The 26,222-nt window shown below is 37.2% G+C and overlaps 1 protein-coding gene across 3 annotated transcripts in view; it reads left to right on the top strand.

The window, feature by feature from the left end:
- The window catches only part of MON2 (MON2 homolog, regulator of endosome-to-Golgi trafficking), a 68,277-nt gene extending 50,586 nt beyond the window's left edge, over positions 1-17,691 (top strand). For 2 of the 3 annotated variants that reach the window (XM_084206934.1, XM_084206935.1), the window contains 6 exons: positions 1,643-1,833; positions 8,501-8,561; positions 9,850-9,973; positions 10,746-10,953; positions 12,209-12,291; positions 14,164-14,868. In XM_084206934.1, coding sequence (XP_084063060.1) covers positions 1,643-1,833; positions 8,501-8,561; positions 9,850-9,973; positions 10,746-10,953; positions 12,209-12,291; positions 14,164-14,327 — 831 coding nt within the window. In that variant the 3' untranslated portion in view covers positions 14,328-14,868. Of the gene's footprint in view, positions 1-1,642; positions 1,834-8,500; positions 8,562-9,849; positions 9,974-10,745; positions 10,954-12,208; positions 12,292-14,163; positions 14,869-14,961 lie in introns of those variants that run through there. The other variant, XM_084206936.1, reaches the window with a different exon arrangement.
- Positions 17,692-26,222: the final 8,531 nt, after the last annotated feature.

Genomic DNA, 26,222 nt, shown 5'->3' on the forward strand with positions numbered 1-26,222 from the left:
GGTAACTTAGTAAATATGGCATTGAAGGCTAAAGCCCAGTTTCTGTAGACTGACATAAAAACTTCAGGGGTGTATGCTCTGTTACTTTTGATTTGCTTTTAATGACTTCATGTGTCAATGCAGCTCTGAAATGTTACCTAATATACCTTATAATACATAATAAACGTAGCTAATATGCCTTTAAAGTGAAATTGTCAAATGCTTCACTTTTTTTGACCATTCAATTTCAGCAAAAAATTTTAGTAAATAATAGAAGCAATATTTTCCAGAAGTCTGGAAAATAAGAATGTGTCTGACCTGACTTGTTTGCAATGACTTGGCTGACATCAGGATTTTCCTGCATAGAAATTTAGAAACCTGAATGTGTTTAAAACAGGTGATATTATTTGAAATCTGTTATGAATGAAATATTTGCATTTCAAACTTAATGCAGTTGTTTTCCACTTCTTTTTTAATGGGACTGGTGAAACTGACAGAAATATCACTTTTTTGTAACATTTGCAGTTGATAACAATAGGATCTATTGTGATATATGAAAATGCTTTAAAATTTATTTTTCGTGTTTCTAAAGCCCATGTTGATTTTGGAATTAGATTTGACACATATGACCAAAAGCAGCAGAAAAAAAAGTTCTGTTTATCTCTAGGGTTAGATTCTAGCTGTCATAATTTTTTGCCTTAGAGAGTTAATTATAATTGACTCCCTTATGAGAGTCAGGCTGAGTCTTTCCTCCTTTTGCTTTCCTCAAATCAGAGACTGCACTAAAGGCATGGGAGGCATACATACAGTACAAGAATTTAGCCATTATGTATTTGGCATGTCAAGTAAATAATTGGTTTTCCAAGAAAACCAAAAAAACTTTCCAAGAAAGTAAGTTTTCCAAGAAAACTTACTATCAGGTTCTAAAGTTTGACTAACAATACTAAAAAGAATGCATATACATGTAAATAGTTCATATGCCTAATGTTTAAAAATTTATTAATGACTTTGTTTTATAGATACTGAAGATGACTTTCTATCTAAAAGACTTAAAATTTGCTGTGCTTTCATCTGCTTTATATTTGACTTGTATTGTAGCCTTTATCTTAGAATTTCACTAACTGTTCTTACTTTCAAATTTCATGTGGTTTAACAGTCAATAATGACCAGATTTCTTCCAGTGTTTATGTTCCAGTGTCTAAAGTTCAACTTTACTAGGAAAAATTTAAATGCAATGAGGCTTTTTCTTTACTGTGGAAGCACTTGGGATGGCTTTATAAGGAATGAATTCTCCAGAATACACTCATGATAACAGACTGCAGTCTCTTATGGGTTAGGGAAGCCCATTTGTAAGACAGCAGACATGGTGGATGGCAATACAGAAAAAGAAAATTAGTATGTGATTTCATAGTGTAAATGATAATGGATCAATTCTGACTTCTAACCTTGTGCCTGGCTACAGACCTGTGCTCTAGCCAGCTGGTATATGATAAATTATCTTCAGAATTGCATTTGTAAAAGGCCATCTCATATACTCACAGAAAAGGTTGGGATTGTGTATTGCCATCTATGACAGTGTCCTCCAAGATCTTGTGCAGAAACTTGCTGTAATCTTAGATTTGTCTGAGCAACTACACATTTTGTGTTTACTTTCATTTTGCAGACACTTAGAATACCTCTTAGTCTGAAGTACTCGTGTCCTTCTGAAAGCACATGGAAGCTAGCTGTGTCCTCTCTTCTCAAAGTTCTCTCCATTGGACTGCCTGTTGCAAGGCAGCATGCATCTTCTGGAAAATTTGACAGTATGTGGCCAGAGCTAGCAAATACTTTTGAAGACTTTTTATTCACAAAAAGGTAAACACGCCTTCCTTTTTTTTATCTTTAAATGAAAATATTCATAAGTAATTTGTTCGCTATATGTGTTAGTAGAGCTATTTGATATATAAAACTTATTTTAATGAATGATGGAGAAGAGGTAAGCAATCTGCCTACTTCAAAAAGCTCTACTTTTAGAAAGTAGTACAAAAAGCTTCAATCAAAAGGTGAAGTGTAAGAGCAAGAAAGAGCTCAGCTGAACTCTCAATATACGGCATAGTCTTTCTGAACAGGACAGGGAGTGCTGTATGGACTCGCAAGGACGTTTATTTTAGATTTGATAAAGAGTTGCTGATATGTACACAATTTGTTCCTTTCTTCACTTTAAACAGAGTTGCAATGGTATTTTTTCTAATTAACAGCGTTAACTATATGTATTCGTCCTGAGTTCCATCTTGAAATACTCCACTTACTGTGAATTTCTGAAAATTATTTAGTACACTGCTATTCACTTAGAAGCCCATAATTATGTTGTATTTGTTTCTACCTAAGATAAATTGACTGCACCTTAATAATTAACCACACTTTATTTATGACACTCTTTGAAAAATGTAGCTAAATAGTCATATTTAATACTATAAAGATGGACAGATTCCTCTCAAGAATGAAACACATTCTCAATCTAGAAGGGGCAGGCCGAGAAAGTCCAGAAGTGAAATGTAGTAATGATCGGAGACAGTTTAATCATTGAATCATAGAATGGTTTAAGTTGGAAAGGCTCTTAAAGATCTTCTAGTTCCAAACAGCCTGCCATGGGCAGGACACCCTCCACTAGACCAGGTTGCTCAGATCCCCATCCAGCCTGGCTTTGCATCTATTTGTTCAAACAAAAGACTATAACATTAGCAAAACATTGTAAATTTTCAGAATATAATAAAAGCTTGTTTCAAAGAAGAATTTTCTTGTCCCTTGGCAATGTGTGAAAACCTGTTTCAGTACAGCAAGATTTTCTAGGTTAGACACTAAGGGAACCTTTTACTCTAAGGAAGGTTGGGTATTTTAAATAATTGCTTAGGAGTGGTATGGAATTTCCATCTTCTGTAAACATCTGTAGGCAAGCATCTTTTAGGAGTAGTTTAAGTTATATCTCATAGTGTTTTAGAATAAAGAACAAGGTGGAACATGAAAAATATAATTCCCTGATTTTCAGTAACAAATAAATCTTTCTTTTTAACAGCAAACAGTAAGATTCTTCAGTGTCTTATACTAATATGCTGTGTGTTTAGTTTTGAAACACACAAAAGTCAGCAACCAAACACAGCTGTATTTACTAATGATGGATAAATACCAGCTTGCCCAAAATAAACAAGCAAACAAAAAAAAAAAAAATACCAAAGAAAATTTATTTTAGAGACACATCCGTTAGTCGAAATGTGTAATAATGAAGGGTTTGGAATGTCATCAATAGGATTACATGGCAATCAGGTGAAAGACCTTCCTATTGTTTTTGCATTTACTTGAAAGAAAATTCTATTAAGTAGGAGGACCTTAAAATGGAAAAGGTCATCCATAATGGCATAAAAGGCGCTTCAGTCATGCAAGTTTTTATTTTCTACTTCACTGCTTCTTTAATGTAAAATAATCTTTGCAGTATCTTGCTCGGTTTTCTTTTCAACTGCAGTTAGTATTCTTGCTTCAGTTCTGAGACAGGCAGTCCATGTCAGTTAACACCCTAAAATCTATTCATTGTTGGGTGTACAGAATTCAAATGAAGTTCTTTCAGGTTATTGTAGAAGAATGTATGTTCACTTAAAAGTTGCTTGGGAAATACATATTACTATTCATTGTAATTTAATTATTCCTAAATATTTGCAAAGCAAATTAAACATTTCTGTTTTGCATATTCTTAGCTGAACAAGACTAGTACTGCTACAGCTTCCTGATATTAATTGTTCATAAATTCAGGGAAGCAAAATTATCTGAGCTCTTTAGTGTAATTCAGGATAATCCACTATCATCTGCATGACTTTTTGGCCAAATCTGTTTGTCTGTAACAAATATGTTTAATTTACAGTGAGCGATTTATACTTTACTTGAATATTATTTCAAACATTAAAATTTCATCTTAATGTGTTACTTGCTAGAAACTATTACTCTTTATGTTAATTCTAATACCTTTTGTCATTTGTCATGTATGAACAAATACTCTCTGGAGTTAGAAGAAAAAATTAGTACTTGTGTGAACATTTATGATGCTATTTGATGTCTGTCTGAAATCCGGTTTTGTCTCTTTAGCAACCAGAGTGTATACTATAATTTAACATACAAAATGTGTTTTTGAGAAAATTTTTTCATCCTAATTAAAGGTGTCTTTAGAAAAGTGTACAAAACTTTTTTTCACTTAGAAACTTTAAAGTTGAAATTAATTTAAAGCATTAAAAATAGGCTGGTATATTGTAGAACCACCTGGCTACAGAAAGATAATTTGACCTGTTAGTGTAATTAATGGCCACTATCATTACACTTTCCAGGCTTGTTGTGAGTAGATAAATTTTGCTTATGTAGTTGTTTTTTGTGTGGCTACAGAATGTCTGGGGTTGTTTTTTTTTTACCTCCCTAATATTCATCCTTTTCTAAATAGCAGTGTGCCTTCCAAGGGTATGGTTGTCCTACATGCAGTTAGAGCCTTGTCCCTTGGGATCTTTAGGATAGATAGATAGACTTTCTGTTCTCTCTATCAGCCTGAGCCTTGTGCTCCTAAAAAACATTAAAGCTGAAAAGGGAATACATCTTCCTCATGCCACTAGTCAGGACAATTAGTAATAGCAGTCGTTTCTCCTTTTCTTCATCCTCCTCGTTCTCCTCCTCCTCCCCATATTACTACTGAAGCGTATCTCTCTCGCTGTGATGCAAGGAGGGCTCTAGAGATAGCTGTGGAAGTTCCCCACATTGGGGTAGTTCTCTTCTGATTTCCTTTGCTAAAATCTTTCTGCACTCTGTGCAAGATGCTATGAGACTACCCTTAGCAAGTAAGGCAACCTGTCCTTTTCGATTTGAAATTTGCTAAATTGTGTCTTGTAGTGGTCTGTAATTGCAATTTACTTAGTCTCTTAAATTTGTAGTTGTTCCACTTGTAAGGAAGTTGAAGTCAGAATTTTCAAATTTAGTGTATTCTTTCAAATTTTTTTGTAATTCTAACAGAAAGCATACGCTAGTCATAGTGGTGCCTTATTCCAGGGTATTTGAGAGAATCTATTCACTGTTTTGAAAATAACATCTAAAATTTATTGCTGAGTTGACATGCATGTCATCCTTCAGGTTGCAGGGGAAGGCAGTGAGAGTGTACTTTCAAACTATCCATATTACTCCTTCATTTAAGGACAGCCAGGTGGTTTTGATGTGTTTCCTGATTTATTTATATTAACAATGAGTTGTGTTTTTTAAAATTCTGGAACTACTTGGATTTTTGTCCATAACACCAAATCAATTAACCAAGCCACAGCTGAGAAGATGAGAGTGGTTTTTAGTTAGATTTGTGACTTGTAAACTTGAATTGGTTTTAGTAACCCTGCTGGACTTGTCCAAGTGGCTTTACTGCAGCTGTGAGTCAGGTCAGCTCCGGTAGCTTTCCAACTTGGAAATGTGTCATGCAGGACAGGGAGGTTATTAAGTTAGGTGCAGGAGTGTACAAATCTTACTAAGGCCAGCATGGATTGGAAAGGTTCCGAAGCACAAAGAATTTGGGAAGTACAGTTCAGTTGAACCCCCAAGAGGCTGACAGCGAGACAGAGTAACCCCATTACTGCATTATCTGGATTTTTAGCATTCTCTAACATGTCACCCCTTGTGCCAGGAATAGTTAGATATATACAGTTAGACCTGAATATGGTTAGAACTGAAAATCCACTTTCTTATGCTGGCATTCTGTAAGTTTTCCTAAGCTCTTTGTTTCAATGAAACTGGAATGCTATGTCACAAAACCCCCTTCCTTTTCTTCCTTCAGTCTTGATACATTTTCATACTCCACATTTTCCACTACTAAATGTTCTGTGCTGTTGTCTGTCCAGGCTATAAGAAAAGCTAGGTAAATTACTTCCTTTTGTACCTCCTCTTCAAACCTTTATTCTCCAAGCCTGACTTAGCACTGCTGGGATGGTTCTAAATATGCAACATCTGCATCTCTGTAAGACTCACAAAAGGCTTAATGCAGTCAGTCTTCCTAGCAACGCTGCATAACAGATTTGATTAGGTTTTTTTCCTTTAGCTTTCATTAAAAATGCCAGTGCATATTGCCTTATTTTTGTATGCACGTTCTCCAAGTTTCTACCTGTCTGAGCATTGGGTAGAAAAATGAAATTATTTCACTGATGTTCTAAATTTTTAACCAATATTTCAAACATTTTCATACTCTAACTCATAACTCTTCTAGTCACCGTGGTCCTAGAAATCGTACGTATAGGTAGCCTAATATTGCTTCTGCCATTGAAACTGAGTTGGCATTGATTAGACAAGAGGCCACTGTAGTTTGAACCCTTAAACTAAAGCTCTGTGAATAGCTGTATTTCGAAATATTATCCCACCTCTGTCTTTTGGATAGGAACAGAATTTCAAGCCAGCTGTGGGGCTAAATGAGAGGGGATACTCAATGACGTTTAAGAAGTACAAAGCACAGCAGAAATTGTCTCTGCAGCTTTGTACAACAAAATTTCAAATATAGCCAGGAGAGCCCAGGTAAATGAAAAAGGAATATGTTGCTGTCAGAGCATTACTGCCTTCCAAGACGGAAGTTTCAGCTTTTTAAAAAAACATTTTAGAGCAAACTACAGCTGAGGCGACTCAATAATCTTGATTTTTGTCATAAATCAAGATGACATTTAAAATTAATACATTTCATATAACTTAATTTACACAAAATTGTCTTCCAGTAAGAAGCTGGTGTGTTTATTATTTCATATTGTTCTTCTTTCCCAGAGGCTTTCATAGAAGCATGTCAAGCTATTATATACAAAAAAAATTCACCAAATTTGTGTGTGTGTATATGTATATAATTTATTAGAGCAGAAGTCTATGCTCACACGAGGGAATAAAATCAATACTTTCCCAAAAGATGCTTCTGTGCAGAGTGCTGTGCCCAGCAGGGCTCCGGGTGCTTGTTAGGTCTTTGCTCTTGGCTGTGAAGCCCTCCCTGTTCAGTGGGCAGGGGCTGGGAGCTCTGTACTGAGGAAAGTTGCTGCATCACACTCTTACCTTCCCTGGCTCCTGACCCCCTGGTATGGTTTGGATATGTTGTGCCAGAACAGCAAAGCATTTGGCCCCTGGATAGATCCACATAGACAAAAACCTATTTACTTGGGAATAATTTGCTACATGAACAAATATGTACTGTAATCTTTAGTAGGTAAGGTAGATCAGGTATGGATGACCGGGCAGAAAAGCCTGAACACCTCTTTTAAGTAAACCTCAGCTCAGAAAGTGAGTCATAAATTAGAAAGTGTCAGACTGAAATCTTCCCATGTATTTCAACATGACCTGCATTTCTATGCATTGTAATAGCTTAAATTATTATCAAAAGGTTTTGCATACTTAATAGCTCTGTATGTTAGAAAAGCTACTGATTGAACAGCTACTTAATATTTTATTTTATTCTATGTTTTCAACATAAAATTCCCAACTTCCTGACTCCCTAATACACAACCCAGTAATAAATACAATAATTTAATATTTTATTCTTTTATTCATACATGTAACACATGTCTGTTTCATAAAGTGATCTAGACTTTATCTGCATAAAGTCTCTTTGAGGAGCAGAGATATATTTATTTTACTAGCAGAAACAGTGGTACATACATAAAACATTCCTATTTGTCAAAACTGAAAATTAGCTGTAGATGTGAAGACTGATCTCCAGTGTGTTCTGTGAAGTATTCAGAAGATGGAGGATAAAAGCCTATCTCAGAAAAATCTTCCTCATCTTTGTCAGCAATATACAGGAGCATTGGAAGAAAAAAATCACGCAAAACAAAATGTCTGTCAGCAAAACGAATCAGATTTGAATGAGATTTTAAAACCTTCAAGGTTCTTAAACTTTCATTAAAATTGGCAATGGGACACAGGAGGCAGGCCCAGATGAGTACCCTTATGAGGACAAGATTGGCACAGGTCCACAGTCCTATCCTGGGCAGCTGCCTTGCCTGTGAGCCTGTGCTGAACTCTGAACTACCCATCACAGGGTCTGCTGAATCACTTCTGGACATTTCATCTGAAAATAAATTCATTTTTATATATATATCTAATGGAAGAACTCCAAAAAGTTCTAAATTTCTACAAAACTATTGTTTATAAAATGGGTTTTTCTTCTAATAAAATTCATTAAGAATGAGAAAAAATACATCATTTCAGTTAGCAGGGGAAAAGGATATGGTAATATTCCATTAATGAAAAATGTTTCATTAATGTAGAAGAAAATGTAAAATTAAAAAAAAATAAATTAAGATGTACCATTGAACTCAAAAGTATTTTTCTGGCATAGTGAGTGAAAAGACTAGGTTGCTCAAAGCCCCCATCCAGCCTTACCTTGTGATCATTAATCATTACCATATAATAGTACCAATTTGATGCATGTAATAACTGTAAATGTAATGCACTTTCCCATACTTATCTCCTCATGTTGTAAATTTGAAGTATAACGCAGTATGTTTATTTTTAGTACACCTCCTGATAATCTCTCAATTCAAGAATTTCAGAAGAATGAGAGTATTGATGTTGAGGTAAGGAGCCTAAAACAAATAATACTGTTAAAATTAACAAGTTAGTGACATTGACAAGTTGCATTTTGTTCTGAAATAATTTCTTTAAAAGTTACCCTTTCGTTACTATTTCTGTGATACTGTTTTCATTTTTGAAAACAAGACAGGAAATTTACTGAATTTTACAGAATTCAGCTGCTTCAGGGAAAAATAGGAAGTGGGATGCCAAAAACTATTTCTTGTCATCTCAACTTCAAAACAGTATAGACTAGCTAAACCAGAATGCATTTCTGACTGTAACTCATTATGTATCCTTATTTATTATGTTATTTCTGAACATTTACACTGGTAATTGTAGACTACAGAGAAAGCTGACAATTAAACCTGAAATGAATGCCTTCTGTGTTGAGGGGGCAGTCAGCAAAAAGTAATTTTTTCTTAGGCATTGTTACCCTTAAGATGTGTTCTCTATACTGAGAAGCTTTGGCATAAATGAAGAAATTATGTGTAGTTTGTGCAGCACAGAGATCGCTGTATGTTTGGTTGTATAAGGCTGCAGAAAATTAGGAGAAGATGATACCTGAAGTAAGGAAGGACTTCTTTCCTTTCACTCCAGGACAAGAAAAGGTGGCAGAACAGAGATTAGGGGTACAAAGCAAAGGAAGTTGCAAAGAAAATGTGGCAGAACCTGTGGTTTCATCACCCGTCATCTTTCCAGAGGGGTGGCTGGAACGCAAAAATATCTGGATGAAAAGTGAGAGTGGTTCTGCTTGCAGTAAGCAGAACTCTCAAATCTAATGCATTAATTTATGGAGATCTAAACCTATTTTGTTCCTTAATGGGAGCACCAAGACAAGGATAGAGAGGATTTCTGTTCATGTGTACTGCCTTAAGCTCGTTTAGATAATTAACACACTTGTTCTGCTTTGCAGATATGACCTTGTCAGGGATGGGTATGTGTGTTAATGTCATAGAGAGGATATTGAAGTGGGTGGAGGGAGAGAGAGATTCCAGATTCCTAATGTTAGATCCTCTCTTTTCAAAACCATAAATTCAACTGGAAGAATATAATTCAAATGTAATTTGAAATCTGATCAGAAACTCTGGCAAAAGTGGCAGGGGAAAGGTTTTTATTTCAAGTTTAATGTTCCATGCAAGAACACACTTTAGGACATATCTGCAAATTTTAAATGCTAGCAGTAGAAGATTTTGTGAAGTCTAATTAGGCCTTTCTCTCATGATAAATGTTTCTTCATACTAGATTTACAGTATTTAGAAAACCTATATAAATATATGTAATTTATTTTAGGTGGTGCAGCTTATCAGCACAGAGATACTGCCATATGCTAATTTTATTCCTAAGGAATTTGTTGGTCAGATAATGACTATGCTCAATAAAGGCTCAATACATTCTCAGTCATCCTCCTTTACAGGTATGGTACCTGAATGACAAAAATTACAGTGTTTAAATCTACTAGAAAATAATTAAAATGTTGAGTGTGCTTATTATGATAAAGACTTGAAGTTTCCTGGCATGTATTCAGTACAGACTGTTTGATATCCAACTTTTAAAATAAATTATATTTTGTGGAAGCTGCCAAGCTTTCCTTGCAATTTTTAAAAAATTACTTCCTTACTGCTTGGACAGTATCATATTGAACTTTTGTTATTTTCTACATAGTTTATTTTCCTTTGTGCCAGTTTTAATAATAATTTCAGACAATTGTAAGACAGACATCCCATTCTTAAAACTTAAATGACCTTAGCGTAACTATATGGTGTACCTAGCCAGATACCTTCTCTACCTTAAAGAAAAAACATTTGTAGGGGTTTTTAGAAAGATGAAAAAAAAATGAACATAAGCTGTTACATAGAAAAATACTTAAATTGTACAGTTCCAAATATGAATATTTATGATGTAGGATTGTTTGCTGGTTTTAGATGATTTCATGTATATTATAATTAAAGCAATGTCAGGTATGTGAAATGTTATTGAGAATGTGTCATAATTCATCTCTTATGTTCGCAACTATTGTGATTTTTGCACGGTCATTTTTCCTTAGAATGTATTCTTAATCTTTGTTCCTATCACTGTTAATATTTTTTAATACTAGAGTGATAACCTTTTCTCAGCATATAATAAGCGGATTGAAATGCAGCATCATGCACACTGCACAATTGAAATGCATCATTTTACTTTGACAGAAGCTGAAATAGATATTCGAATGAGAGAAGAGTTTTCTAAGGTGTGTTTTGAAACACTGCTCCAGTTTTCATTCAGTAATAAAGTCACAACTCCTCAAGAAGGCTACATCTCTAGAATGGCACTTTCTGTGCTCTTGAAAAGGTCACAGGACGTATTGCATCGCTACATAGAAGATGAGCGATTGAGTGGCAAATGTCCTCTTCCACGGTATGTGCGTTGTCTTTAGAAAATAAAGGTATTACCAGGACTTTTTGAGAAGAAGTTTGCATTCAAAATATCACTTAGTCATGAAAAAAAATGAGGGGGGTAGGAGAGAATGAAATTTGAAATGCAGGGGCATGTTTAGGGGAAGATATTTCAAAGAAAATGCTGGTACCCAATTTTTTTTTTAAAAACCTCTAAGTAACAACAGTCACATTCTGTGCTGTTAAAACAGTTTTCGGTTACTGAAAAATTTCTGATATTTCTAGCATTATATTTCTGAAACCCATTTCCTTTTATTCCCATTAGAGCTATATGTAGTTTCTAAATTGAAAGGTGAGCAGAATCTCCTCAAAAATAAAACATCCAAACAGCAATATTGTGAATCATTACTCAAGTAATTTTTTGAAATGGAAAAATTAGACCAGAAAACTAAGAAATGCTTTAAAATGGGAATTTACTTGAAATTTACTTCACTTCTGAAGGTTTTGGTCATGAATGTGGAAATTGATTATCTTTGTTAGCCTTATCATGTACTTTGATATAAGTGTACTGGTTTCTCTGGGTTTGGATTGAAGGTACTTGAGACGGTAGTTCATGTTCACACTCAGGTGTTTATTATTTCTTATCAGTGAAACAGTCTCACAACCATGAGTTCTGCAGCCTTTCATTAGCAAGGCACAAAATAGCTAACTATCTCTTGCTACAAGGTCTTTTAAGACTAAACTGTCCAATTAAGAACTGACACCTAGATTATTTTCCCTTTTTAACCCGATAACTGATCCCCGGAAGCCCACAATGCGGACTTTTCTGTCCAATTACACCAAAACCCAAGAAGAAGGTAAAGAAGAACAACTTGTCTCCACCCTAAAACCTCCATCTTGCTTCATATTTATTTCTATATTCTAAAATCCCAGACTCTGAGTTTTCCACCCTGTGATATTACACGCTTCTAAGCAACTACACGCCTTAATCCCAGTACTATCAATCAATTTTGGAAGCCTTCTTCACAGCCTCAGGTCAAATGCAATGTTCTCTTGTGGGTCTGTGCCTTTAAGCACAGAAAGTTTAAAATTCTCAGCATCCAGGATTCCAACAAGTGTTTTCAGATTGAGATTTGTATGGTGTTACTGTTTTCAGTATTGAAGTTAAAGCTATCCTAGATGAGACAACAGCAATGATAGTGGGAAACTTTTTCTATAAAACTTACATTCTTGAAACAAAAATGAGTAGTTGACTATTTGCATTTTTTCATTTGTAGGCAGCAAGTAACAGAAATCATATTTGTTTTAAAAGCTGTCAGTACTCTCATAGACTCACTTAAAAAGACTCAACCTGAAAATGGTAAGTTATTGTTAAATAACATCCTTCCAAACAAGGTAACATTATATCTGCTCCAAGGATCTATTTATTATTTCTTTTAGTAGTGTTCACAGAAATTTGAAAGTGTACTCTGTAAGAGTCAGTATTCTGTAATTCTTTGTATATGTAGGTGACAGGTAGATGGCAAGAAACCCCACAAAGTTTTTCTAGTATGACTAAAAGTATAAGGACATAAAAGTATATGTTTAATAAAAGAGAAAACTTCAATTTATGGTGTCCTTTATTAGGTAGCGCTTAGTGTCTTCTGAAAACAAAGAAAAAACCCTTTTCCATAAAACATTAATGGAATTCTTAAAAATATGAAGCCTGGCTAGCCTTTTCCTTCTCATGATACCTTTTTAGGTTGCTATGGATCATGTTCATATGGATGCACTCTGCAGTTAAAGGGGGGTACAAGTTAAATGCATGGACAGGCTGGTAGATACTTACACTCATGGTCTTGCTTTCCCTTTCTTCCTGTAGTATTATTTTCTGTTTCCTGGACTGAGCTTAGGTCATTGATGCTTGAGTAAAAGGTTGACAGATTTATTTAAAAGGCTGAATCAAATGAAAGACTTCAGCTTCATTTATAATTACCTATCCTGTTCCTCCTGTAAACTGCACCTCTGGTATACGTGGAGAGTTCTTGGAAGGAAACTTAATCATGAGTCTTGGTTAAGTCCATTGTATTGGACTGACTCTGAAATTCTGACAGAATTGTGAATGCAACATTTCCCTCTACCTCCCTGCTTTTGATACTAGGAGGAACAGAAAAAACCCCAACCTTTTTAATCCTGAAACAAACAAACAAACAAACCAGCCTTTCCAGAAAAACACAGGCAGGTGGGTGTCTGGAAAGAGGCAGGGCCTCATTTGCATCATCACTGAGCAGCCAGAGTTATGATGATGTGGTTTCCAAGGTTTCATGGCCGAAGTGTGCAGGTAGAACTATGTCAGGATGCATAAAGCCTTTTGGCTAACCCTGAAGCTAACTGAAGTGGTACTCTGGTGGGTTTTCCTTTAGAGGGGCAGAGAAGCTGACTCAGCTGGACTGTTCGCCATGTCGCTCTTCCTGCAGTGAAAGACATTCTTCCCCTGGTCCATGTGCAGTAGTGCTTGCCAAACCTCCCACACACTTTCTTAGAGAACTGGACACATTGCAGAATCATTTCATTCCCACTTCTTCTACCCTTTAATAATTTTATTTACTTAAGAGAATTATTAATGTCTGAAGCCAGGAGTTTGTTCTCTTTTGAGAACTAAAACAAAAATAACCAAGGAAGTGGCATTACAATAAGAATCACGCTACAGTGTTTAATTTTACTTGTTGGATGAACAAAACTTTACCATAGATATTTTTTGTCTTTGTCTGGTGTTTTTACCTTTGCTCTCCTTGAGAGCAAAGATCTTCAGATCTGAAATGATCTGAAGTCAATAGAAAGTCTCATTGCTGACAATTTTCCAAAAGTGAAACGTGCATCTAGTTCAATTTTCTGTCAATAGCTGAGAAAAGCAGGCAAAAAATCCGTGTATTGCAGATTGAAGTATTATCTTAAATTCGTCAGTTCTTCATTCCAAAGACACAGTGAATGACTCATATGTAGAAACACAGGTGTGTAGCACTACTTTAAGGATATTATCCCATATGGCCTCTGGCTGCAGCTGAAAAAACAAATGGTTCTCCTGCAGAAATCCTGGTCCGTATCTGAGTGCCCTCCGTGGATGCCGTAGTATAGAATTAAGTAACTATGTTTAGGCATGCTGTCAATCTGCCATTTAGAGGTGTTGGAAAAAATCTGTTGTCAGTATTTGGACAGTGGTAAGTGATTCAGTCTGTTCTTTTCTTCCCTGCAGTTGATTCTAGCACATGGGCACAAGTTATTGCCTTGTACCCGACTTTAGTAGAATGTATCACCTGCTCATCCTCAGAAGTGTGCTCTGCTTTGAAGGAGGCACTGGTTCCCTTTAAGGACTTCATGCACCCACCAGCAGCCAAGGTACAGAATGGAGAGTCTTGACCCCATAAAACTTCTTTTTTTATTCTTGAAGGGAATATCCAAAAATGTTTGCTCCTGGGTGAAGTTTCTCTGAGGAAATCTCTTGTGAATAGTACTTTGGCAACCAGTGCTGACTGCCTCTTAACTGTACTAACAAGAGCTCAGTAAGTCGTGAATACAGGCTTTATCTCAAAGGTTCCAGAGTGAGTAGCAGTGCAAACCTTTAATAAATTTAATTGACTAGTTGGAATCATTTATAATCTAATGTACTTGCTACAGTATCTTGAAGTGGTGATTGAAAAGTGGGCTTATGTACAGCTTGTTGTGTATGTGTTAATGATGTAATTAAAAATATTTCAATTCAGTCAGATTTATTAGGCTGGTGTTTTGCACCCTTTTTTGAAGTACGAATTGTACTAAAATTTTATGCAAGATGGTACTGTAACATTCCATATATCTGTAACCAGCCTTTGTAAACAAAGGGAACTGATATACTTGTGTGTATAATAAATGGTACAGTTATGTATAAAATAGTTGCATTTATTATTTAAATTCTTTAAAAAATATTGATAATGTCAAATGCTTGAAAATGTATTTATTATGAATAAGTTGTATGCTTGCATTTTTACTTACAGTTTGCCTTCTGAATTGCCAGATATGCTCATTCATATCTGATCATGTTAGTTTTTGCTTAATTGAATGTATCTTCTTTGTGGACATTGGACATCTGCAAAGGGTCATATAACAACAGATTGAAGCAAGCAGTCACAGTCTGCTGATCTCAAACTTCAGAGTAGTTGACCTGAAATAAGTTTGAATATGCACAAATCCACTGTAGCACTTCAACACTACCATACCTCACTTCATAATAAATTTGTTTCAAGATTTTTGTTCTACTTAACTCTATCCATTTTTGCAGTTGCAGCCTTGCTTTAAAAATAAAACAAACATATTTGAGGGTTGTTAGCCTTTTTGGACCTTGACAAGTATCAGAATCTTTGAATCATGACCCAGGAAAGGCAAGTTCAAATATCTAAAATACTTGGCTGTAATATTTTGTTCAATAATTTTAAGTGTTTTGTTTTTTAATGTCTTTTCAACCCAAACAAATTGTTCTAATCTTTTAATTATAAACTGTGTCTGAGAAAAACCATGAGAAGTGTATTTTTGAAGACAGATACTCAGTTAGAAATGCAGTAAAATTTGTCATTGAATAAATGTGAATTTGTTTCATTTTAACATAATACATAATTGAAGCAAACTACTTTTAATAGTATTGTTTTTAAAGTTGATGATCTAGCATTTAAACTCTTATTTAAATAATTTTGATTTCAATAATGTTTCACCTGTATTCACATTTTTAATCTGTGATGTGAAAGCACAAAGGCCAAATGTGAAAAAAAAAAAAAAAAAGGACAGGTGCCTTTCTATGGATTTCAGAGCTTACCTTTAGGGTTTTGTTTCTTCAAGTCTTTTGTAGATATTAAAAAATTGTCATGCATAAGAAATGGTATTACATCTGTTTGCTTTGCACTTTCCTCGCTCAAGGAACACTGATTGGTACATGTGAGTAAGTGTAAAAGCTGTAGAAGCTTCAAGCTGAAGGTGTAATGAACTGGTCAGGGTTACCCTGCATTAATAATTTTCTCCAGGCAGTTCTTTGGACAGCTTCCTCCCACAAGTCTCCAGTTTATGGTCCTTTTTAAAAGCTTTCTGTTTCAAAGTATGGGAAATATTAAAGAGGCTTCAAGACCTTGCAGATTTCTGTGTGACCAAAGTTGCATGGGAAATAATTGTCAAACCTGAATAGTTTTAAGAAAATACACAGTTTACATTAAGGAAACAAATGTTTCTTGTTAATAGAATTTATGTCAAAATAGCTTCTCTGGAGGAGCAGTTCCAGTATACTGCAGAACTGGATCGTACATAAAAGTAGCAACATCATCCATACTCTGAAAGTAAAAACCTGACAGCTGCTCTCCTAATTATTGGAAGATAAACCGAGGTCATTAAAGAAACAAACTGTAGGACAGGAAAGAGGGAATTAATTTGTTTTAGAATATATAGGTGCGCAATCCAAGCTTTGGGTGAATTTGTTTCTAATTAGTTTTGAATGGATTTTTCAGTGATAATACAGATGCATTTGTCCATTGAGGCAAATCTTCATCTTTATCTGTAATTCAAAAAGGGATGCATGAGTCTTTCTTGACTCTAGACCTTAGACTACTTTATACTTACAAATATTAATCTTCAAAAGATTTTGAAATAAACTACCAATCAGCTAACTTACCATCCTTTCCTCCTAATTACAAAATGCATAATATCTGTACTATTTGAGACATGTTTTGGATGTGCCAGTCTGATGTTGACTGTATTACTGCTTTTTTGTATTTTGTATAAATAGTTTAAAAACTAAAAACAAAACTCCTTAGCTTAGAAAATGTTTTCATTGACTAATTTTGTCTGTGAACAAAAATTATTCCCTTTACTGTGCCTTCTTGTCCAACACTCAAATATTTCTTCCAACTTGAAATATCCATTTCTTTTTTCTATTTGTACTTTTTGCTAAGCATTCTTAGGGCTTCTTTGAGGCAAGCAGCATTTTTCAGTATTTAAATTTCACATTTTTACATGTTTCTAGCAAGATAAATCTTGTTCCAGAAGAATTTGAATTAATTTAACATTACCTGTTGAGTAGACCTATGTCCAAGTTAATTTCAAGTCTGCAGGGTTGCTTAGTCATGGGAATTAAAACTTGTGGACATTTTCAGGATGGGGTCTGCAGTGTCGCTGAAGTCAGCTAGAAAAGTGCTACAGCTGACTGTATAGAAATGTGTCAGCTGGAAGTTAGAAAATCATTAATTGCTTATTAAATGTAACCACAATCTTCACCTTTTTCCTTCTTGTTCACAACTTAAAAGAAGATGTGGATGGGAATCCAAAGAGAAAATGATTAGATTATTAACATGTTCATATCAAGACTTTGGATTATATGGGAAAACTTGTATGTCTCAGTGCTATGACCACTGCTTTAATGTATGTGAGGATTTAAGATTGCATAGTAATTGGTTATGAAAAAAGAACATGTGTCTCAAGCTGGGAGGTTCTAATAGAAAGTCTTATTCCCAGAAGTAACCTACAGTAGTTATTTGCTTATCATCAGAGATGGTTATCTCACTGGACATCTGTTTTGTTCCCTTGTACATGAGCCTGCTTCTCCACCTGCTTTATTGCTGAACTGTGGAATGTTACTGGATGTTAAACGACATGAAACACATGGTCACTGTTAGTTATTTACATGAGTAAATAAGAATATGTCTGTGAAACTTGAGTAGTTTATCATTGTACTCTGCAGACGGAGTTCTTTTTTTACCCAGGTTGAGTTGTTTCTTCTTGCCAAAAAGCAAATCTTCTCATAGCTGGCCTTGAACTCTTCAGGCAAGATACTTTTAGCGAGGTTAATGCCTTTCTTTTCCTCACAATGGCAAACACAAGTACTAGTCATCAGTGTATTTTGCAGAAACTGATTTAGAAGCTCAAAATACGAGTATTCTTGGGGGGAGGGAGGAGGAAAGCACATTTTCTACTTGTCTGTTTCTCTACAGCTCTATTCTGTGTCTCTTCACTAGCTGTTCACCTCACATTTGCAGCTAGCTACTCATTTTCTGTATGCAATTTGTGTGTTGAAATTTTTGGTTTGTTATGGTGATGGCTAATCACAAACATCAGAAATCTACTGCCAGTCTATTGCTTGTGCAATTGATCTGAGCAACAAAGATTGAAGAAACTTGCCTAGAAAAAGGGAAACAGGAAAGAAAATGGTTACCTGTTGTCAAATTGACTGGGCCTGAATAATTTCTTCCTGGTATTTAAAGAACTAATCTGAGTAACGTCAGCATTTTTAAGATCATCTTTGTAGTATCCTTGTGTCTGTCAGAGAGCAACATGCTAAAAACTCATCCTTCTTTTTCTAAGCTCCTTATTTAAGAATTTATGCCTTGATTATGAAACAACTGATGATAAGATTTACCTGTGTGTTTACTGTGCTAACTACTGCATTTCACTAGCAAGAGATGACACTATTCATTGCTTGAATTTACTTCATTATCTATGTTTAGAGGAACTCTCAGATCAGCTTATTTTTATGGTCAGTTTGATAAGCTTTTTTTTCTCCATGTTAACACATTTATTTCCACTGGTGATCCAGATGCCTGCCTTAAGAACTTCATAAATACTCTCATTTATCAGCAGTGTAGTTTTCTTTTCACCTAAAATATATTCCTTATGGAAAGAATGAGTTAAGTACAACTACCATATTTTTCTTCAATCAAAAATATTGTGATATTGAAACATACTCGAAGGCATCGGCCCCTTTGTCTGTTTTGTTTTCAGAAGAGATTATCGATAATTAAATAAGAAGGGAAAGCCCTTGGAAGTCAGGTACCTGGCACCTTCAGAGTTTTGTTACTGAAGACCCTGATCTTCAAACTGGAGTCATTCCTGCTGCCCTCTGTGCACAGAATATCTGCCTTAGACCTGACATGAGTCTCCGGTGGTATCTCAGAAGCTGAAGCTGCTTGAAGACTACAGAAGTTCATAAGGGTGTGGTAGCTGGAAACTTGAAGCCTGATATCACTCAGTCTGATGTTTTTAATGTTGACTATTTCTTACTTAGAACAATTAATGTTGCCAAGGAATGGCTTATGTTTCTGGCTTCCTTGCCAGAAGGCTCACACTTCTGTCCCACACCACATCAAACACCAGTGCCTGGTTGTGAGGGGTGGGGCTGAGAGGCTCCATAGAAAAATGGCAGCCAAAACTGGCTTGCCACCAATTCAGAGAGAGCACAGAGAGCAGTCTGGTTTTGATCAACCTCTGTCATGAGAAAACATGGAAGGGGACAGGAATATTAAGTGCATAGTGCTGCTGGGATGTGCATGTACAAAGAACTGGTTTCTGGAATACATCACAACTATTACTTGCAGATCTACTTACTAAACATCTGTTCATGCCTCTGGGCTTGGTGAAGCATTCTATGGTACTACCTTACTACTAAAATGAGCTCCAGAGCCTACACAAAGTACTGCCCTAGAACAAATGAGGAAAGATAAACATTTATCTTAGAACAGACTTATTTACATTAAATATTTTCTCTCAAAATACAAAATTAATGTCTGTTACAGCTCTACGCACTATACTGTTAAAATTTTAAGCAGTTTTGTTGTCATAGTCTCAAAGAGAATGCACTGAACTGACGGAGTAGCACAAGCCCCTCCCTCTTTATAGAGTGGGAAGCAAATTTTTGAAGTACTAAACTTCAGTCTAATAATAGTAGCTCTTTCTTGCAGTTTAATATCACTTTAACCAATTCAATTCAAAAAACTAGGTCAAACTTGGAAATGGGTTAGGAATTGAAAAAATTTCTGGCTTTTTTTTTCCTCTTCCACACACAGGATAGACCTGTGACAGTAAAATCTGCTCTCTCTAAAAGATGAAGGCAGTGGCAACCAGAAACAATTTGTTCTGTAGTCTTTGTTAACAAAATGTATTTCATGGATGTATTCTATACTTTTAAAAGAGATCAATCTTGAATGCCATTTTTCATATTGTACTTTGAATCCAAATAGAGCTCTTGACAAACTAATGAAGTGTTAAATTATCAAGAAATATACTCAGATGTTTTCAAATAAAATGTAACCATTTTTTAGCATCTAACAAGCAATATAATCTTAGCTATGTAAAATGAATTCCCTAGTTTTAAAAAGTTACCAGACTTAGTGGGAGTATATTTAATTGCAAACAAACATTTAAATAATTGCTAATGAAATAATAATATTTTAGAGGAGATGAATGTAGATGGAAAATCAAGTTTAAAGTGTAGTTTCTTGTTTATTTAAGTCATTATTAAATAGAAGTTACTTTTGACAGAAATCATTCCTCCTGTAATAAACTTATGAGAGGCAGTATGGAATGTCTTCTTTGAGATGCACAAGTTAAATTTCCCTTCTGAGATTTAGGTAACTAAAATTTTGAGGTCTACCACAAGATTAACTAACCTGGTTTTCATTTGCAGTCAGGGAAGACAAAAGAGACAGGCATGGCAGTAGAGTCATTCCATCCTAAAAGGTCATCTAAGTTGTTATGTGGAAGTGACAATTCTTGCTACCAGAGCATAGGACAACTTCCTTAGGCTTAGGCATCTGGTGTTTCATGGTGTTTTTTTAGTTCACTTTAGACATCTCAAAATGGAGATGATGAGAGAGCCACAGTAAAAGCAGTTGACTTTGCTGTTGCAGTGTGTTGATGGTGCTAGGTTTTTTGACTTCCCCTAAGAGCATCTTCTTTGTGGCTTTTATTAGTTTGTTTCTTTGCCTTTTGGGTTTTTGCGTAGCCTTTGTAAGGGCTTGCTCCAAGGCTTATCTCTTTTTTCCCTGGGTGAAGATAATGTTCAAATATTTATCTGTTGTACCCTGTGTCTGCAAGGGACAACGTGTTGTGACTTCGTTGTAGTCATGGCATTAGTCTAAATAATTACATGAAGAGTTAAGAGATCTGCAGTTACTGTTAGTGTACAAAGCTGAGGTCTTTTTGAGCTTTAAATTCTCCCTGCTACTGATCCATCTTGGTTTTCCATGGGTTTCCCAATTTGGATGAGTACATAATGTTACTGTCTTCATAAACTCAGTAAACAGAACTAACCATTTCCATTACTGCTACACTTTTGTACCTTCGCCAGATAACTTTTCTGATTGTTTTATATATTACATTTAACTGCTGCTTTTTTCACAAGTGTTTCAGATCAGCAAGGTTACAGTTACTTCTGATACCATCCACTTGGGTGCCTGAATTCTTGTTTTTGGCATTTGAATTTCTCATCTCTTAGGAAAATGAGAAAATACTTGGCAGTAAACATGAGTTCTTTGAAAGTCCCTGCACATTTACACTCTTGCTAAACAAAACTTGAATTACTGAAAGTAACTAGGGCTCCTCCCATCCTCAAAATCTTTCAGAGCTTTGTATTATGGCATGAAGCAGCAAGGTGGGTGGTTCCAACAAACATTAAAGATTGAAAGATTGCAGATTGGTGCAGCCTTGCATATTTCCTAACCTATTAGATAATTTTTCACTGCTTTCCAGGATCTACTGCAATAGATCTTGGACTTTTTAGATAAATGCAAGTCAAAAAACATGTGTAGGTCTTCTGATTTACCATATGATAAACTGTGATGTATGAAGAGTATCTGCCAGTAGTTTGTACTGATATCCAATTACAAATTAAAAAATTTCTGTTTAGACATGATAAATATTTCAATTATTTAACTTACCAAACTCCAAAGAAAACCCAGTATTCTACAGTTATCTCCCCTTCTTACAATGAATTTATCCAAATGATGTGATTTGAATTTACATTTTACTTTTGCCCAGAATTGCTGATTTTCTTCAAATAGAAATTGCCAACTCCTTATCTAAGAAACTTTCTAAATATTGTCTTGATATTAAGATGAATTTCAGTCTGTTAATTAACAAATATAAAAGATACCTTAATTCAGGAAAAGAAGTAATTGAAATGTGAAATACTAATAGTCTTGTGTAAAAGTTGCTTTACATTATAGTTGAGGTGGCCTTAGAATAGAAGGGAGCACATTAAAGAAAAAAGGTAAAAATTAACCCAGAATTAAATAAAAACTTTAATATTCTAAGTTTGCAGGATTTTTTCCACTGCTAGTATATTTTGTAATATACTTTAAAATAAATCTGATTATTTAATAGGAAAAATAGTATGAAAAATCTACCTTTTGCTTTTTAATAAACACTTAAATGTCCCAATTTTAAATTGTATTTCTTTTTCAGAACTGAGTTTTTATGTGTACACCAACTTAACTGAGTAGGAACAGAGAATACATTTCCTTAGTGCATCCATATTTGTAACACTTTGCCTCTCCTTAGCTGACCTCAAAAAATACAGCAGTTAAGTCTCACTGTCTCTGTGAGAAATATGGATTTACAGAGGAAAACAGGAATTGAGAGAAAGCAGTCTGGGGAGATCACACAGCCCCTTTCAGAACCTCAAGTAAAGCACTCGGAGTTACTGGATGCTTCTGTTTTCTCAGCTGTAGCATGTTCTTTAACGTGCCACGTGCTACCAAAAACACATGAACTTCAGGATCACCTCATCGTACACAATCTCTTAGCATGTTTTCTCCAACAGAACGTCATTGGTTTAAATGTGTTTTAAACAAGTGATCAGTGATCTGATTGTGCCTGATGTTTCATGTGTGTAGCAGCTTCAAAAAGGGGGAACTACCTAATTGTAATGTATTTTATCTTTGTCTCTAAGGTGGCAGTGTTTTGGCTCCTTCCCAGTGCGACTTTCTCAACTGCAAATTTGTTGCAAGTTGTCATAAAAGGCATTGCATTTCCTTCTTGACCCACATAGTAGATAGATTTTTGCATTAGGAACTTCAAGACTATTGTCCATATTCCTATTTCCATATTCTGCACCACTGATGTTAACACAGTTTTTGTAAACACAGGAACACATTTTAATTTTTAAACTCTTCCAGTCTAATCCCTCTGGTGTGCCGGTAGCTGTTTTTTCAATAGATTTGTTCAAAGATGCGTTGGTGGTGAAGGACAGATAAAACAATAAGAACGTTAGTATTTGTAACTTTCATGAATCTGTAATGAGGTTCACAGTGGGTTTCTTTGAGGTCAGTTTCTGTGGAATAATCGTCATGCACTCTGTTTACATTTAGAAAGAAAAGAGTTTCCAAATTAAAAGTCCAGAGCCAAGGAAGGTACTGTGTGTACCCTGAAAGCCCGGGCCGGCTGTGCCAGTAGGCCTGAGGAGCTGAAAATGCCCGCCCCGAAGCGGCCCGCGCGGTGACAGCCCGGTGTCACGGCTGCTGCCCCGCGGACCGGTGCCGGTAGCGCGCCGCTCCCGGGCCTGGCCGAGTCCGCTGCTCCCGCCCGCCCCGCCTGCGCCTTCCGTGGGCCCGGTCTCGGGAGATCCGGTCGCGCCCGGGGCCCCGGGAGAGCGCAGCGCCCTCCCCTGTGAGCAGCGGCCCGCGCCATCTTGGGCACTCGTCGGGGGCAGCGCTCCCCCTCCCTCCGCAAGATGGCGGCGGCCGGGTGAGTGACATGCCCGGTCACGTGGCGCGGATCGCCCCGCGCTCCCCCCGCGCCGCGCGGTCTCTATGGCTCAGCCGGACACACGGGCGGCGGCGGCGAGGGACGGGCGGGCGGACGGAGCCGCGGCGCCCGCACGGCGCCTCCTTTGTCTGCGGCCTCGGCAAGGCGAGCGCTTTCCCCTCCCCGGCCCTCCGGCGCCCTCGCCGGAGGGCTCGGCTTCCTCCTTCCCGCTGGCAGAGGCGACGGGGGCTCCCCGCTGGGGCGGCCGGGGCGGGGGTCCTTCTGCGGCCCCTTCGCCCCGGCCGGCGACACGGCGCGTCCTCGGGCGAGCGGGGCTGGGTCCGGAGCGCCCCGGCCCATCGCCGCCTCTCCGGGGAGCGGGCGGGCAGGCCCGGCGGGGGTGGCGGGAGGTCAGGGCGGGCTGGCGGCCGCCTCTGCGCCCCGCACCCCGTTCCTCGGCGGGCTGCCCGGGGCCGGCGGGCGGCCGCGCTGCCGGGAGGGGCGGCGGGCAGGTCCCGTGCCGCCGCCGTTCCCGCGGCGGGGGTGAGGAGGGTGGCTGAGTGGGGGTGGGGGTTTGTCTTTCGACTGTGTTTCTCTCCCCCCCTTCTGCCCCCCCGGCTCCTCGCCTTTCTTCCTTCCCTCCCTGCTTCCCCTCCCCGCCCCATCTGTTACAGGCTTGCGGAACTGTGGCTGTTTGAAATTAAACGTGATCTTTACTGTACCAGCTGGGGTCTGTAATGTATCTGATAAATGAAGCTCTTCCCGTCGGTTTCAGGTCATGCAAGGAAAAGGGCAAATCTGGGGAGGGAGCTGGGCGGGGTTTCCCTTTGCTTTTCACAGTCAGGCGAGAGGAGTCTGGTTGATGTCTGCAGCAGATAAAGGAGAGGAGGATCATCAAAAGACCTCAGAACCCTTTTATCTTTCTTCTGTTTTCCCCTCTAATTTCATTTGTCGCTGCTGTGTTGTCTGCCTGCTTGTTTCCCCCTTCAGAAGGGGTCGGGAGCACCAGGGCCCTGGCTGAGGTAGTAGTTTGTGCTGTTGGTCGGGTTGTGACATTGCCCGCTGTGGAGATAACTGCGCAAGCTACTGCCTTGCTAGTGCTGGTGATGATCAGCTGCAGATGAAGACAATGACAATGGGAATCCCCTTTGTATTCCCGGGATTGCATGCTGCTGAGGTGGCAACACTTCCTTCTCCTAGTTCTGCAGGAGGAATCTAGCCTTGGCCACCGAGACAAATAGTGGGGTTCGACCCCATCAGTAGGATGCTCCTTCTTTCGCAGAGCTGGATGAAAAATCACTAGTTTAATGCTGTTCGGAGGGTACCTGAATTTGAGCTGAAGAGCAAGTGTCTGCATTTCTTCTCATGCTTAGACCTTATTCACCTGACGTCCTTGGAAAGAGGTGGATTTTCTATTTTCTGAAGATGGAGATCAGTGCCAGACTTGTATTTTGTGTGTTCTGAATATGCGAAACTTGTATGTGTGTTATTAAGTGCTTTTGTCTGAATGGTAAAATATCTTGAGTATTTCTCTAACAAAAGCAAAAATATGTAATTACCACTTTATATAGATAAGAGAGTCTTTTTACAGTATAGTTGACCAATTGTACTGCTTGGTGCTCACAATTTTAGGTGAACTTCTGAGGTATCTTTACTGTATATTTTAACTTACTGTGAAAAGCAAAGTCATGAATTTGCTGTTGTGAATTAATTAAAATCGCTGGTATATTTAAAGTGATGGCTAAAGGTGTCTTTTGGATACAAATTTTAGTGTGTTTATTGCTTATTACAATGGCTTAAACTTGTAATATATTAAAACCTTTGCAATAAATATGCATAACTGTCTCATGTTTTTAAAAACGAATTAATTTTTCAATCAGAATTTTTGTAAGATTTAACTATAAGTCTGTTAACTTTATAGTGAAAATTAAAGCTGTAGCTAAACACTTGAAATTAAGTCGATGCCTTAGTAGCACTGCTGGTTCATCGTTCTAATGTATTTTTAATATTGAGAAGAAACTTGCAGATATTTAACTCAGCCTCATATTGAATTGTTTGAACTCATTATGTGTTTAGAAGACATGCAAATGTTGCTCTTGCACCTCTGCTGAATGTAAAGTGTCTTGCAGAACATAGAGAAAAAGTTTAATCTGATGATACTTCATTTTGACCCTTTGTAATGAACTAAACATTTCAAAAGCTAGGTATTCTCATGCTCACTAATAAACCAACATATTAAGTGTTGTTAGTAGTAGCTTTTCTCTGAAGTAAAATAGCAGTCCTAGCTGTTGACTGTTTCCAAATTTAAAACACCCTTGGGTTTTTTTCCTAACTTAGTTGAAGGGTCAAAAAGGATGCTGTAGCTGCCTGCCTTTCACATCCTAACAAACAGCACATACTAAGCAGAGCTTGTCTGACCTGGAAGTTAGGATGGTGTTTTCACTGTCTACCTTTAGGCATCTTATTTTAACTGGCTAATCCACCAGTCCCTTTCTCTGCAGTGGAAAAGGCTGAGAAATATCCCTGATACAAACCATGCTGGCAAGTGCCTTAGTGTTATTTGATCTGCATTAGCCTTTCATGGAGCTTGTCTCTCTATGTTGGTTGTAAAGGAGGTGAAGGTGCTTCAGCTAATCTAAGTGCCTGTAGGTGGGTTGTGAGAAATTGTCCTCCCTGTTGGCTTGCCTTATGCTCAGGTAACTTGGGTAGGACGGATCTTGGCTCCTGTTGTAGCTTTTTGGGTTTGAGGGAAAGAATCAATGAGAGAAAATATGCTTGACCATG

The sequence above is a fragment of the Fringilla coelebs genome, assembly GCF_963513975.1.
Source record: "Fringilla coelebs genome assembly, chromosome: 5".
In the NCBI taxonomy this organism is placed as follows: Eukaryota; Metazoa; Chordata; class Aves; order Passeriformes; family Fringillidae; genus Fringilla; species Fringilla coelebs.